Here is a 15,528-nt window from a genome sequence, read left to right as displayed (position 1 = left end):
GACTATGTCAGAAATTCAGCCCCCACAACCCACCCTGTGCAAACATGGAGCAAGGGCTGGGCGGCCCAGGAGCAGCTGGGCAGTTTGGCTACCGTCTCCTGCAGCCCAGGCAAGGAGGGAGCTGCTGTTGCTGTCTTGCCTGGGCTCGTGGGCTTTCCAGGACATCTGCTGCAGGGAATGGGGCACAGGGCTAGGTGGGCATTGGGGTTTGGTCAGGTGGTGAATGTGCACAGGGACTGTCAGTGCCGGATTTACGTATAAGCTAAACAAGCTATAGCTTAGGGCCCCACTCTCTTGGGGCTCCCCAAAAAAATTAAAGGAAAAAGAAACTGGATTTACATTTCCAAAATATAAGATAAAAAACAAATAAAATAAAACCTACATACAGCAACAGCGTTTTTTGTTGTGTAGGCTCCTATGATGTAAGTAATGGGCCCCGCCTGCTAGCCTCCTCCCTAAAATATCACTGGTTTGCTAATTTCTGTATCAATTACTTTGATAAAATACCTACACTTGATCTTAGTCAAAAGGCCTAGAATTCCACCCCATCAAGAAAATCCCCATACTCGGATCCATGGGTGACTTTGGGCCAATTTTCTATGGCAGTTTTCCCCAGATTTTATGTGTTTAAGTGTTCAGCACATTTTTTAAACATGTAAGCCATTGCTCTATATTGTTTTAAATGTCTGCTTTGCTTTTGGGAGTGCAGTCCCATTATGTGTTTTACAAGCTGGTGTCCAACCGTAATAATAAATTATTATTATTATAAAATACCTGTTTTGTTATGTGCAAGTGGCTTTAGATACCTATTAGGTCCATAAATTACCATATATCATATATTCAACACAAAAAACAGTGACAATTTGTTGTTGACAAAGGACAGCTGGACATATAAAGGGCCCCATTACCTTCAGTAGCTTAGGGCCTCATCAAACCTAAATCCGGCCCTGGGGACTGTAACACTTCATTGTGCAAGGGAAGGTTTGCACAAGTAAATGTCTCTTTTGTCCCCTGGAATAAATAAAATCCTCTCACACAGAAAAATGGTGTATTGTGGTTTTAAGCTAGCCTCTTCTTTCACATGCTAGTTTTCTGTGTGCCAGATTTCGCTTCGTTTTTAACAAAATGGAGGAACATTCAGCTCCCACTTGGAGCCTGGAGCCAGACATGAGTTGAGGAACTGAGTGAGGACTTAAAATGGTAAACAGGGCTTCTGTCCAGGAAGTAAAACTCTTCTGATTGGGATGTTGTGGCTTCAAATCCTATACACACTTACTTGAGAATTTTGTTGTTGTTGTTTAGTCATTTAGTCATGTCCGACTCTTCGTGACCCCATGGACCAGAGCACGCCAGGCACTCCTGTCTTCCACTGCCTCCCGCAGTTTGGTCAGACTCATGTTTATAGCTTCGAGAACACTGTCCAACCATCTCGTCCTCTGTCGTCCCCTTCTCCTTGTGCCCTCCATCTTTCCCAATATCGGGGTCTTTTCCAGGGAGTCTTCTCTTCTCATGAGGTGGCCAAAGTATTGGAGCCTCAGCTTCACGATCTGTCCTTCCAGTGAGCACTCAGGGCTAATTTCCTTAAGAATGGATATGTTTGATCTTCTTGCAGTCCATGGGACTCTCAAGAGTCTCCTCCAGCACCATAATTCAAAAGCATCAATTCTTCGGCGATCAGCCTTCTTTATGGTCCAGCTCTCACTTCCATACATCACTATAACTATACGGACCTTTGTTGGCAAGGTGATGTCTCTGCTTTTTAGGATGCTGTCTAGGTTTGCCATCGCCTTTCTCCCAAGGAGCAGGCGTCATTTAATTTTGTGACTGCTGTCACCATCTGCAGTGATCAGGGAGCCCAGGAAAGTAACATCTCGGGGGCCACCAGGTGGCGCATTGGAAGATGGCTGACAATAACATCTCTCCGACCCACACAAGGTAATTAAGAGGCTGCTATGGGAAGTATGCAGCCTTCCCGCCCCCCCCCAAGGACTGGGGGGGGACTGCCTTGCCAGCGGTGTCCATAACGCACCCCCAGATTCGAAAGAAGGGGGTGCCGGTCACTTGGCACAATCCCTCGGTGAAGTCGGCTCTTCCTGACGCTGTCTCCAACCAGCGCCCAGGTTCGCTTTAGCTCGAAAATATAATTGGAAACATATAATTGGAAAGAAGCTAAAGCACATACATCAAGCAAAGTTCGGGAGATAAGACTGCTGATTAATGGATCTCTGTGACCGGAGCGACGGGTGGGACAAATAAATCAAGTGATGAATCACCATTAAGAGACTGGTATGTTTGGAGCGAAAAGGAAGGGGGGTGGAGGAAAAAACTTTTATTTTCTTTGCCTTATGTGAGTATTAATAACCCTCCACCCCAGAAAGAAGATCATTGCATTTTATTAATCACAAGCAGGAATCCAAGAACTGTGTGGAGTGAATTATTGATCAAAGAGAGGATTGGTAAACATCGGAGTACGGAGGAAAATTTTATGATGCAGTTTTAAAATGGCATCTCGCTAAGACAGGCTTGTCTAAGAAAGACGGGGGGGGGGGAGGCCCAGGATCATCGGAATGTGAATGATGATTCGAATGTGATCTAAACCTGGCAGAGCCCTCTGTGATATACTTGACAAGCCTGGGAAAATTAAAGGACAGACCGAGGATAAATTCTTTACGGAAGTGTGGAATGGCGTCTGTCCCTATGTGATATGATTTCTGACAGAGTGTGAAATGTTTGTTTCCAACCCGCTTGTGAAGATTATCAGAGATCACAAAGAAAGGAATATATGATAACAACAAGAAGATGAAGAAAGTAATAAAGAAACTATCTGGACAGAACTGGATAGAACTGTCTAATTAAAGCAGCAATATAAGTGATGCTTGGACCCCCGTTCGGAGCTTGAAGTATGGGTGCCCCCAACAAAATTTAAAAATCTGGCTGTATAATTTGGAACTAATGTGATTTGGAAATAATGTGATTTGATTTGACATTACAGGAGCCAATAGTTAGTACTAAGAGAGCATTAGAACTAATCCAGGACTTTGGTCAAGTGGCAGGATTTAAGTTAAACAAGACAAAAACTAAGGTTTTGGAAAAAAATCTGACCCCGATCGAAAGAGAAAGGTTTCAGAAGGAGACAGATTTAACATTGGTAAAGAAGGTAAAATATCTGGGGGTGAATATGACTTCTAAGAATGTTAATTTATTTAAAGACAATTATGAAAAATGCTGGTCAGAAGTGAAAAAAGATTTGGAAATTTGGACAAACTTGAAGCTTTCCTTGCTAGGGCGAATTGCTGTTATTAAGATGAATGTACTGCCGAGAATGTTGTTTTTGTTTCAATCGTTGCAAATTATTGACAAGATGGATTGTTTTAAGATGGCAAATTCAGAAAAAGTGCAGAATCCCCGTGTTGTGTTTTCTATGCACTGACATGGGCAAATGATTTGGAGTGCTCTAATATCATCTTTTGGACTGACTTAGGTTGCACTTTTTCTGAATTTGCCACTACGCTATTGGGCATTATGTCACATCAAGTTGCTACTCTATGTTTCTTTGGTTTTTCATCTCTGCATTTTCCAAAGTAACTGCATGAGTTTCATATGCACCTAGCCCCAATAAAAATGACTTTAAAAAGAAAGGAAAGGGAGAAGGACATTCCTCCAGCCCTCAAAAATGATATTGCAATACCAAGTAGCATTTCTCCTGTTGGGCTATCTTGAGAAAGACCTACATGCAGAACCTTTCAGACAGGGGAGAGAACTTTATTGGCAAGGAAGTGGGGAACCCCCAGCCTTCCCCCGCTGCCGCTGCCCAGTTTGAAAGCATTCATTGGTGAAAGCAAGGAGGAGAACTGAAATGGCAAAAGTTGAGAAAAGATATATGTTTAAAAGGGGGAGTTGGGAAACAGATGAAGTCATTTCTTTACTCAGTATCTCCTTACATGAGCCTTAGGAAGGCTGGATACAATCTTAATTTATATGGGCCTTTATCTTTAAGGAAAGGTCCATCGTTTATGTCTCTGTGTTGTATCTAAGAGATCCATTGAAATGAATGGACCTGAGTAAGTTAGGTTCAGTCATTTCAGTGGGTCTGTTCTTAGTATAATGTAGTTGCAGACACTCAACAAACTAATTGCATGCTTAACTATCTTAATTTATATTGAATCCTTTTCTCATTCTAATGCAGATGTCTGTCATTAATTGTGTATTGGTCGTCCCCACCCCACCCACCCCGTTCCCTTTCCCCTTTGAAATTGCATTTGCATTCACCCTTATTATTTATGAAATTACTTGTCCACCTCATCAACAATCAAGATGAACACTGTCTATAATAAGTGTTCTGACTTCTTTACGGCTGAGACTCCTAAAATAAGAACAGCCTTTAAAACTGCAAACAGGTAGCAATGCTCTTTTTTAAAAAAAAGAAAAGAAAATGTGACTTATATAATATGCCAGTTGCAACAGACTTATTTGAGAGAGATGATCTTAGATTTTAACGTGTGCCTCTTAAAATTAGACAGCCCTCCAGTGTTTGCCTTAGATCCACTCCCTCCAGCCCTCGAGCCAGCGTCTTTCATTCGAAAGTTGGCATTAAAACGAAGCCGCGTCCCAGTTGAGGGAATTCACCGCTGAGCAAGGTAGAGAGCTCCTAGTGGCACAATTCGCTCTTTGTGGAACAAGCTTTATGAAAGATCTCACTGTTCCCCCCCCCCCAACATCACTTTATTACACTCTTGGGTGAAAATTATCCAGACCCCAAAACGCCCTAATCTAAACACAGGCACGAGCCGTTAGCTTCCCTAAAGTAAACTCCCTCTGTCGACTCACTCCCACCACCGCCCCGTGCCCGGTTTTTCTTTGGCCTGGTTCAACGTGCGTCATATTTATGACGGTACGAAAATAATCCTGACAGAATATAATTCTGGCTGCAAAGATGGCTTAGAGGCGGACAAGAGGAGACCCTGGAAAGGAAAGTGGACCTGGGTGTTTTCTGCAGGTTGGAATCAAGTTAATTTAGAAAGCGGGGGGTGGGGTGGGATTTAAACCTCATTATTTCCTCATTCTTGCTAAGATGGGAACAGTGAAAGTATGGCCGAATGAAACAAATCTCCCAATTGCTTATTGTTTGGGGGCAAGGGAGGAGAGCATTTTCTTCCCCCATGCATGCCGTCCACTTGGCCAGGTCCAAGGAGAAAAGTCCACGAGGCTCTTAGCTGGGTTATATCTCAAAGCCTTACCAAGTGTTAGGGCAGGACCCAAGGTCATGGCAGGGTTGTAGCTCAGTGGTAGAGCACCTGCTTTGCATACAGAAGGTGCCAGGTTCGATCCCTGTCATCTCCAGGTAGGGCTGGGAAAGACTCCCATATAAAAATCTAGAGAGCCACTGCAGGTCAGGGCAGACAGTGCTGACCTGGATGGACCAAAGGTCTGACTCAGTATAAAGCATCTTCTTCTGCTCCTAAGGCCAGTTTCATACTGTCGGGTATTGCACATCCCCTGCCCCTGTTCTCCTCTGTGCCTGGAAAGGTATCAGAGATGTGAACTGTGCCATCGTCCAAAGCGACTCATTCAGATTATTTATTTATTTCATCAAAGCAATATCCTGTTTGATTGTTAAAAACACTAGCAATTTCAATGCAGTTTACAAAAAGAATAAAACTATGAAATTATTAGTTGAAGGGGGGCCACTAGGGGGTGCATCGGAAGATGGCTGACAATAACATCTCTCCGACCCACACGAGGTAATTTGGAGGCTATGATGGGAGTAATTAGCCTCCCTACCCCCCCCCAGGATGTTGGGGGGGACTGCCCTTGCCTGCTGTGCCCTATACCACCCCCAAATTTGTGGGGATGGGGGCACTAGGCACAAAGCCCTCCTGTGGGATTCCAGCACTCCTGGACGCCGTCCCTGATCCGCACCACTAGCTGCAAGAACTAAAAAAAAAAACAATTTGGATGAAGGAATGCACATATTTCAAGGAAGAAGGGGGAGTAAAGACTGCTAACAGAAGAGATCTCTGATAAAACAAGACAAGAATAAAACATGAGAAGATACGCCAAGATACGGTATGGCAAATGACTGATGGGGGAGGGGAAAAAACTTTCCTTTCTTTCCTTATGTGATTAAACAAGAATCCCCTCCCCTCACGAGTCAGAATTGTCGTTTTAAGGACTTAAGCTGTGGATTTAAGGCTGTGTGGAGATAAACTTTCGAACCAAAGCATGTTTTAAGAAGAGCGTGGAATGTATAAGAGCTTTGGAATGACGCAGTTAAAAATGCCGTCGCCATATTGGGAAGTTCTGTCGGAGGTCTTGAGTCTGGGAGGAGAAAGAGAGAAATAGAGCTGTTTATATATTGTGGGTGAAACTCCTCAGAGGGACTTAAGAGTGACAGTTTTACGAGATCAATCATGGAAAGAGCGATGTTATCTATGAAGGTGATGATATATGGAAACCATCTCGATTTGAGGATTGGAAGAACGGAAAATTCACACAGGATTATTATTGGTGTTTATCGGCTTAAGGAGACTATCAGAAGACATCATAAAGAAAAAAGAGAAAATATATGAACAAGATGTGATGTGGAAACAGCAAGATAAGACTGGATAGAATTATGAACTCTGTTTGGACTGATTTGGATTTATTTGGACATTAACGCAGTAGCAAGAAGATGATCAGAATCTCCCTTCGGATCTTGAAATATGGGTCCCCCCAACAAAATTTAAAATTCGGCTTTGTAATTCGGAATTTATGTGATGTGATTTAATTTGATTTGATTGGCCGGTTAATAAAAATTATTTTTTTTAAAAAAGAAATTATTAGTTGAAAACAACCATTTAAAACCTTCAGCAAGCAGTATTGCATGTGACAAATACAGGATGTAAGGAGCCTGAGGTTGTTGTTGGTTAGTTGTTTAGTCGTGTCCGACTCTTCGTGACCCCATGGACCAGAGCACGCCAGGCACTCCTGTCTTCCACTGCCTCCCACAGTTTGGTCAAACTCATGCTGGTAGCTTCGAGAACACTGTCCAGCCATCTCGTCCTCTGTCGTCCCCTTCTCCTTGTGCCCTCCATCTTTCCCAACATCAGGGTCTTTTCCAGGGAGTCTTCTCTTCTCATGAGGTGGCCAAAGTACTGGAGCCTCAGCTTCAGGATCTGTCCTTACAGTGAGCACTCAGGGCTGATTTCCTTAAGAATGGAGAGGTTTGATCTTCTTGCAGTCCATGGGACTCTCAAGAGTCTCCTCCAGCACCATAATTCAAAAGCATAAATTCTTCGGCCTGAGGTATATCTGGTTAAATTCTGCTCCTAGTAGACTGGGTGGTCCAGGTGCTGATTGTGGGTTTCACAGAAGACAACAAGATGCTGGACTTGATGAGCCACCGTGGCTCTAAGCCAGCAGGTTCTTCTGCTGTTCTTATGTCACTGGCCAGAGGATGCTGGATTTGAATGGTCTAACGAGGTTCTTGCCTTCTTATCACTGGAGGATAAAAGGGGTAAGGTTACTGTGCCCAGCGCCCCTTCCATTACTACCACTTGGTCTGCTTCCTCCCTTCTGCAAGGACTTCAGCATGGATCAAACATGTGACCTGGGCTGTGTTAGCTAATACAGGGTCGAATTGGTGGGTGAAGGACCTGGAATGCAGAGCTATAATGTCCCTTCTCCCACCCACGGCTGCTGCTGCCAACTCTTAAATATTTTGCAGGGATTCTGAACAAATAAATATCCTGAATGGAGCCATGGTTTTCTAATGTAATTTTAGCTCTGCGTTTCCCCAGGAATGCTCAGAATAAATAGGTAATATTTGCAAAGCAGCCTCCTCTGTTTCTGTTCAGAGTGGGGGCCACTGAGGCTCTTTTATGGTGCTGTAGCCATGTCAGTAACTTGGGGTTTGGGGGCGGTGTGGAGCACAGGGGAACAGGGGAAGCAGCCTTATACTGAGTCAGATCATTGGTCCACCTAGCTCAGTATGGTCTGCCCTGACTGGCAGTCGCTCTCCAGGGTTCCAGACAGGGAGTCTCTCCCAGCCCCACCTGGAGATGCCATCAAGCATTGAACCTGGAACCTACTGCATGCTAGGCAGAGATGCTCTGCTGCAGAGCTCTGGCCTTCCCAAGGAAATCGCTGTTGGCCGAGCAATCCAGAGATGGGGCGGAAACTCAGTTTGCATTTTCAGGCAAACCTGCCTAATTCACACATCCCAAAACCAAGCTGCCAACTAAGACACAGCTATCTTTTGTAATTTGCACACATACAAATGTTGCAATGCAATTCTGTAGCCCCAAATATGCATGCAAAAATGTGTATTTTGTAAGGGTGCATGTATCAGTGATGGTAGCATTCCATCATGCAAGACTAGATACAAAACTCTCTATATTATGAGAAACGGAAACAGTGGTACCTTGGGTTACAGACACTTCAGGTTACAGACGCTTCAGGTTACAGACTCTGCTAACCCAGAAATAGTACCTCAGGTTAACAACTTTGCTTCAGGATGAGAACAGAAATTGTGCAGCGGCAGCGGGAGGCCCCATTACCTAAAGTGGTGCTTCAGGTTAAGTACAGTTTCAGGTTAAGAATGGACCTCCGGAACGAATTAAGTTCTTAACCACTGTACTACAATGCTCACAATTTTTTTATGAGAACTTTTTTTAAAAAGGGGGGAAAAGACAGATGTGCTTAAATGAGAGATTGGCCTCTTCCACACACCCACTTGTCCCATGCTTGGAAAATGCAGGTTTCAGGGGTTTTCTGATTACCCCACTTCTTTCTCTGGGAAAACCTGCTCTTTGCCACTGAAAACCTGATCGACGTTTGCTTCGAGTGGGTTTTCCTGGAGAGAAAGCAGCAGAGAAAGCAGAAGTGTGGACAAGCCCAAAGATGGAGAGGAACAGAAGCTGTGACAGATTCAGCCACTCCTGGTGGACACTAACCAGCTCTCATTAAGCACTTCCAAATCTCATTAAGGGTTCGGCACAGGAGGTACACCTTCCACTGAAATCAGCAGGCCACTCGATCACAATCAAATGGTCGCCCTCCTGTTCCCCAATCACATTTGCCGCTCGATATAAAATGCATCGTAGTGCAGAAAAGGGGATCTGTCCCTCGTTTAAAAATGAAGAGCTTTGTAGAAACAAGGCCGAGGGAATGGGTTAAAAATGAACCAGCAAAATCCACTCCTCTCCCCACACTGCTTCCCAAGCCTTGCCTTCTATACTGGGGAAATATATATATATCTGCTGTACATCTGAAGTTTATTTCAGTCCTTGGGGAAAGTGGCGCGGCGCTACGTCTCTAGTAAATTGCCGGCGTTTTACGGTCGCCCAGGCACCCGAGCCAAACAGACATTGCCTTGGCTCGTTCGCCCGTCTCAGGGTGGGCAGAGTCTGGCATGTTTTCCTCCGAATTGAAGAGTGTCATTGATGGGGTTGGGGGGGGGAGTTTCAGTGCAGCCAAAGCTTGTAAGGTAACTTTTAAAAATTTCAAATTAAAGCTCTCTAGGGATGTAATTATTTTGATGTTTCATTACGGAAGAACCGCCCCTACCCCTCCTCCTTGAAACCTAAAATTTAGTTTACTTATTTATTTATAGGGACATACTTATTTATTGCTGTGGGGGGGGGGGTCCCAAAAAAAAGTGGGTTGAAAGGGAGATATATTTAGCCTTTGCTACTGTATGTACTTGCCGCCCATAAGAGGTTTGCACCCAGGTGTGTGCACTGCAAATCAGGCTTGAGTGTGTGCACTGTTGTATCTACACATACCTGGGCATGAGGACATATTACCGTATTTTTCGCTCTATAGGGCGCACCCAACCATAGGACGCACCTTGTTTTAGAGGGGGAGAACAAGAAAAAAAAATCTCCCCCTCTCTGCTCAGCGCCCCTTCAGTGAAGCTGCAGGAGAAACGGAGCCCCTTCCATTTCTCCTCCCGCTTGGATGAAGGGGCACTGCGCAGCTCTCCCTCTCTGCTGAAGCCGGGAGAGTCTTGCGCACCGACCCCTCTCGCTCTCCAGGCTTCAGCGAAAGCAATGCGAAGCCTCCAGAGCGCTGAGGGAATGCTCCCTCTGCGCTTCGGAGGTTTCGCGTTGCTATTGCTGAAGCAAAGAAGCCTGCATTTGCTCCATAGAACGCACACACATTTCCCCTTAATTTTTGGAGGGGAAAAAGTGCATCCTATAGAGCGAAAAATACTGTAAGTCATGGCAAATGAACCTGAAGGGGTGCTGTGTGAATCTGTTAACATGTCAGAAGCTGCACAGGTAGCTTGGTAAAGCCTAGGCACTCTCCTAAGAAGTTAAGGGCAGTATTGCCCTAAGCTTGACCAACCAAATGCGGACGAGGCCTTGCTCCATGGTGTTCTTTTCTTGCAGAACTGAGGCACGCACACCAGCCTTGAAAATCAACCCACAACACTTGCTAGTCCAGCAAAACACTCCCTTCGCCTCTGTGCCCACCCCTATACCTGCATCCTATGCTTTGAATCACATCCGTGGCTAACGGGAGCCCAGCTGCCTTTGGTTATCAAGAGCTGTCCTGCCTGATCACCTGAAGAACCATAAAATTGTAGAGCTGGAAGGGATTCCAAGAGTCTAATCCAATCCCCTGCAACAGAACGTGCATTTCAAGCGCCTTAATACTTTGTCCTGCATGGACAAGAGAAGGTGCTCCACCCCTGCCTCCCCCCCCCCCCGGTTTGGAAGGAAAATATATTTCCTCCCATCTTGGAATCGTGGCATAGAGCTTCTGCCCAGTTTCGCTAACTCAGACTAACTCAAACCAGCTCCCGTCCGAGGGAGGGCCTCTGGAAACCTATAGGTTCTCTGACCCCGGATGCAGGAATCCCCTGACCTCCTGCCCCCTTGGTGTAGGGGTTTGGCAAAGCACCATGACCCCGTGGCTTGCTCCATCCTGCCCCAGTGTCAGCGGAAGGAAGGATGCGGTATTCTATCCCGAGGGAATTCCAGCCGGCTCGAAAGCGTATAAAGCAACAGTATGATTAATTCCAGCTTTGCTAATAAGGACTTGCATTAGTTACAGTGTTTGGCAGCCGGGACGATCCTTCGTAATCATATTCCCCCTCGTGGTGTTTGTAATTTTGTGTGTGTGTGTGTATTTTTTACTATTGTTGTTATTGATGTTTTAGCTGCAAACAATTTAAAGATGTGTTGCGTCTCCTTCAATTATCGTCGGCTTTCCAGGCCATCTCTGCGTGGCTGTCAGGGATTCTTTAAAAAACAAAAACACTGGGGATGAATAGTGCCTGTGTTAGATATGCTAAGATGAATTCCTCTCTACTTCTTGTTGTTGTTTGTTTGCTTTTAATTGCTCCGCTCTTTTTTCCAGCGCTGCGTGATTCATGTTTGAGTTCTTGGTTTGAGGCCAGATTACATATCTTGTCATGTTTACTTCCAGTATCTGAAAGCAAACATCCCCTGCAAACCCCTGGACTCACTCGCTCACGGAGAGCCGGAGTATTGGATGCCATCATGGGGTTGTATCTTGTATTAATCCTTCTCAGAGTAGACCCACTGGAATTAATGGGCATGGCTAAATTAGTTATTAATTTTAATAGGCCTACCCTGAGTAAAGCTTAGTCAGAGACAGGCCTTTATTTGTTGTTTAGAATCATAGGATTGTAGAGTTGGAAGGGACTCGGATCATCTAGTTCAGTGGTTCTCAACCTATGGGTCCCCAGATGTTGTTGGACTACAACTCCCATCATCCCTGAGCCCTGGCCTTGCTAGCTAGGGGTGATGGGAGTTGTAGTTCAACAACATCTGGGGACCCACAGGTTGAGAAAGGCTAATCTACTTCAACCCCCACTGCAGTACAAAAATATGCAGCTGTCCCATCTGAGGATTGAATCTGCAACCTTGGCGTTTAGCCTGGCTGGCATCCCTTTTGTTCACTCAGCAGAAATGGTAACAGACCTACAGGCTCCTATTTTGACTTCTGGCTGATTCTGACCTCCTGGAGTGGCAGCGTGTGGGCTCCCCTTCATATCATAGGGTGGCTTTATTGTATATTTTAACGATGGGTGTCCTTAACGTGTTGCTGGAATTGTTTTATTGCGTATTTTCATTGCACATGGATATTTTATAACAAATTTTATTCTTACGAACTGCTTAGAAGCAGCATGTTACTGGTAGGCAAATTTTATAATTGTTGCACTAAGTAGAATTATATTGCTGCTGCTGCTGTTAAATTTATTACCAATCCTTCTCCAGCAAGTCCCAAGGGAGGTTATGGCAATTTAAAAAAAAAATTGAATTAAAAACAGCTACAACAGATCAATTAAGAAATATATGAATGAATAAATTAATTAATAATAGCAATGATAATTTAAATTGTGTACAGTGGTACCTCGGGTTAAGAACTTAATTCGTTCTGGAGGTCCGTTCTTAACCTGAAACTGTTCTTAACCTGAGGCACCACTTTAGCTAATGGGGCCTCCCGCTACCGCTGCATAATTTCTGTTCTCATCCTGAAACAAAGTTCTTAAACTGAGGTACTATTTCTGGGCTAGTGGAGTCTGTAACCTGAAGCGTCTGTAACCTGAAGCGTCTGTAACCCGAGGTACCACTGTACTAATGGATATAAATTAGTAACTAATAATGATGTGGCTCTCTCCCTCATTTCTGGTACACTTCTCTGAGGAAAAGGGGTCTAGGTGTGTTGCAGCAAGAGAGATGTGCTAACTGACTAATCAGGAGAGAAGTGGCGTGAATGTCCGGTTCTGGGGGGGTGATCCTCTCCCCGACTGACGTCTGCCTGTGTTCCTTTCTGCCCCTTTCAGACCCAGCCTGTGCCCAACCCCATCTCCTACTATATGCATCGTTCGCCATGGTGGTTCCACCAGTTCGAAACGCTCTTCAACCACTTCATTGAGCTGGCTGTGCCGTTCCTCATCTTCCTCGGGCGACGCCTGTGCCTCGTTCACGGGATCCTGCAGATCCTCTTCCAGGTGAGACCGGATTTTAGGCCCTGAAAGCCAGTCCTTATTGGGGGGGGGGAGCATTGCCCTTGTTGCTACCAGACCCTTCCTTTTAAAACAAAAACAACAGCAACACCCCAAATGTCTAGTATTGGGGTGGGGAACCACAGTAATCAAATTCTGCCTTCTGCGACTCTTTACCAGGCCCTCAGAATATATATTTTTTTCATTCTGCATTATAAAACCTATACTGATATTATACAAAAGTAACAACCCCTCGGTCTAATAGCAGTAATAAAGAACAACAGACTAAAATCATCAAATTAAATTGAATCCAATTGTCTTGGATAACGTTCAGTCCCTAGGCTTGCTCCCTTCCAAGAAGCAGTTTACAAGACCCGAAAAGGGATAAATGTAGAATTATAAAATTGTAGAGTTGGGGGGTCGGGACCCCAAGGGTCATTTATTCCTACCCCCTGCAACAGACAGACCAGTATGAGCCTGTTCTGTGCCAGCTTCACCAGCACTTACTTTTTTTAAAAAAAATCATCAGTTTTTATTAGTTTTCATACATATATAATACATTATTCAACTTAACCAAACAATTGTTTTGTAATTTCCTCTTGGCTTCTCTCCATTTCCGTTTCATGTTTGTTAAACCACTTGTTGCATTCTGCTGCTTATATATAGTAGCATATTATCACATTGTTACCTTTCTTGTTCTCTCTAATTGCATTGTATATGTTTATTTAAACCCTGCCAAAGAATCCACACTTTTACATTGTTTCTGCAAATATGTTAGGAAAGGTTCCCATTCTTTTCCAAAGTCGCTATTATCTTTTTCAGGCAGTTTGTCTGTCAATTTTGCTAATTCTTCATATTCCATCAACTTTTCATGCCATTGTTCTTTGGATGGGGGTTTTTTTTGTGTGCTATTAAAATTCTTGCTGCTGTTGTTGCATATATAAAGAGTGTCCTCAATTCTTTCTTCACATCTTGTCCTAAAATACCCAACAGAAAAGCTTCTGGTTTCTTTACAAATGTTATTTTAAACATTTCTTTCAATTCATTATAAATCATTTCCCAATATTTTTTTACAATCTTACATTCCCACCACATATGGTAAAATGTCCCTTCCTTTTCTTTACATCTCCAGCAAATCTTTTGTTCTGTTTTATACATCTTTGCTAATTTAACTGGTGTGGTATACCACCTATACATCATTTTCATGTAATTCTCTTTTATTAAGGTGTTTACTTATAGGCTTGTTCTGTTTAGTTTGGATTTTCCACAAGAGAGCATGAAAAATCTTGTGTAAATTGTATGCTTTTTTGTATGTTTTTAATGCATCAAAATCTTTGCAAGATCTGGAGAAGTACATAAAGACTGGTGATAGTTATATTTTGATGGACAAGCAGTTTTGGGGGACATTAATTCTGGTCTTCAACAGAAAGTGTACCAGTTAGATTACTCCTCCGTCCCTAGATCTGAGCTGTGTAGACTTGAGCTGCCATTTCCTGAATTCTCATAACTTAAATCCTTATTTTTTAAAGTGTATTTAAAGCTACCTCCTTAATGAAATGTTAGCTTTCTGCTTCCGTTTATGACTCACACGACTTCTGTGTCGCCTCTGAGCCGTGCAGTAGCAGCGGAGGCTTTTATGGTAGTACACATGCTGTATAAATGGGAGAGCAGCTTGCTATAAACTCTGTGGGCAAACCGTAAAAATGCTGGTTGAGTTTTTTAAAGGCTGACTTGTGAGCAAGGGAGAAACACATCACCCAGGTTGGGTAGAGTGCCATATCTGGCCAGTTTGTCCCTCTTTCTGGGGAAAAGCCATGGCTCAATTGACAGAGCATCTGCTTTGAATGCAAAAGGTCCAGGTTCAATTCCCCAGCACCGCCAGGTAGGGATGGGAGAAGACTCTGGTCTAAACCTCAGGAAGGCCTCTGCTAGTCAGTGTACACAAAATGGAGCTAGACAAACCAATGGTCTGACTTAAGTATATGGAAATTTCCCATGTTACTATTTAAACTACGCCTTTGTTCAAAACCACGAGGACCAGAATCTTAGATGAAACATCTGCTTTGCATGCAAAAGGTCCAGGTTCAATCCTCAGCATCTCCAGGTAGGGCTGGCAAAAGAGACTCCCTGTCCAAGAGTGCCACTGCCCATCGGTATAGACAGCACTGAGAAAGATCAAGCAATGATCTGACTAGGCATAAGGCAGCTTCCTATGTTGAGTTGCGGGTTGCAATTTTCCAAGCCGCAATGTGTTCTGCTGTGTTAGGTGTCAGGATTCTCCCTCACCTCCCTACCTGAGAGTGACGTTGGTGATGGTGTGTAGCATCGTCAGCGGGGATGTCACTTTGCAGAATAATGAACTCTCATCTGTCGTGCTTAGATGATATCAGTTACAAGGAAGTAACAGCAACGTTGATATTCAAAACAGATGGGAGGGAGACCTGGAAACACAACAGCCATTCATACTTTAGCTGTTATTGTCAGTGTTCTTCTAGGAGAATTGGTTACCCTAAATGACCTTGGTTCATTTGGTCCAGTACTATTTACTGCAGCCTCCCCCGACCTGG

The 15,528-nt window shown here is 44.0% G+C and overlaps 1 protein-coding gene and 1 long non-coding RNA gene across 5 annotated transcripts in view; both read left to right on the top strand.

Annotated features, from left to right (window-relative positions):
- Nucleotides 1-15,528, top strand: part of LOC309329509 — a 219,638-nt gene that overhangs the window by 153,293 nt on the left and 50,817 nt on the right. The gene's annotated exons all lie outside the window — the stretch shown is intronic.
- Nucleotides 1-15,528, top strand: part of LMF1 (lipase maturation factor 1) — a 162,030-nt gene that overhangs the window by 99,509 nt on the left and 46,993 nt on the right. For all 4 annotated transcript variants that reach the window (XR_014151173.1, XM_081840256.1, XM_081840257.1 and 1 more), the window contains one exon: nucleotides 12,800-12,967. Coding sequence is in view for 3 of the 4 variants with exons in the window: in XM_081840256.1 (XP_081696382.1) it covers nucleotides 12,800-12,967 (168 nt within the window). In the remaining variant the exon portion in view is untranslated. The remainder of the gene's footprint in view (nucleotides 1-12,799; nucleotides 12,968-15,528) is intronic.

Source organism: Podarcis erhardii, assembly GCF_964252035.2.
Source record: "Podarcis erhardii genome assembly, chromosome: 14".
Taxonomy (NCBI): Eukaryota; Metazoa; Chordata; class Lepidosauria; order Squamata; family Lacertidae; genus Podarcis; species Podarcis erhardii.
This window is presented reverse-complemented; position numbering and strand designations above follow the sequence as displayed.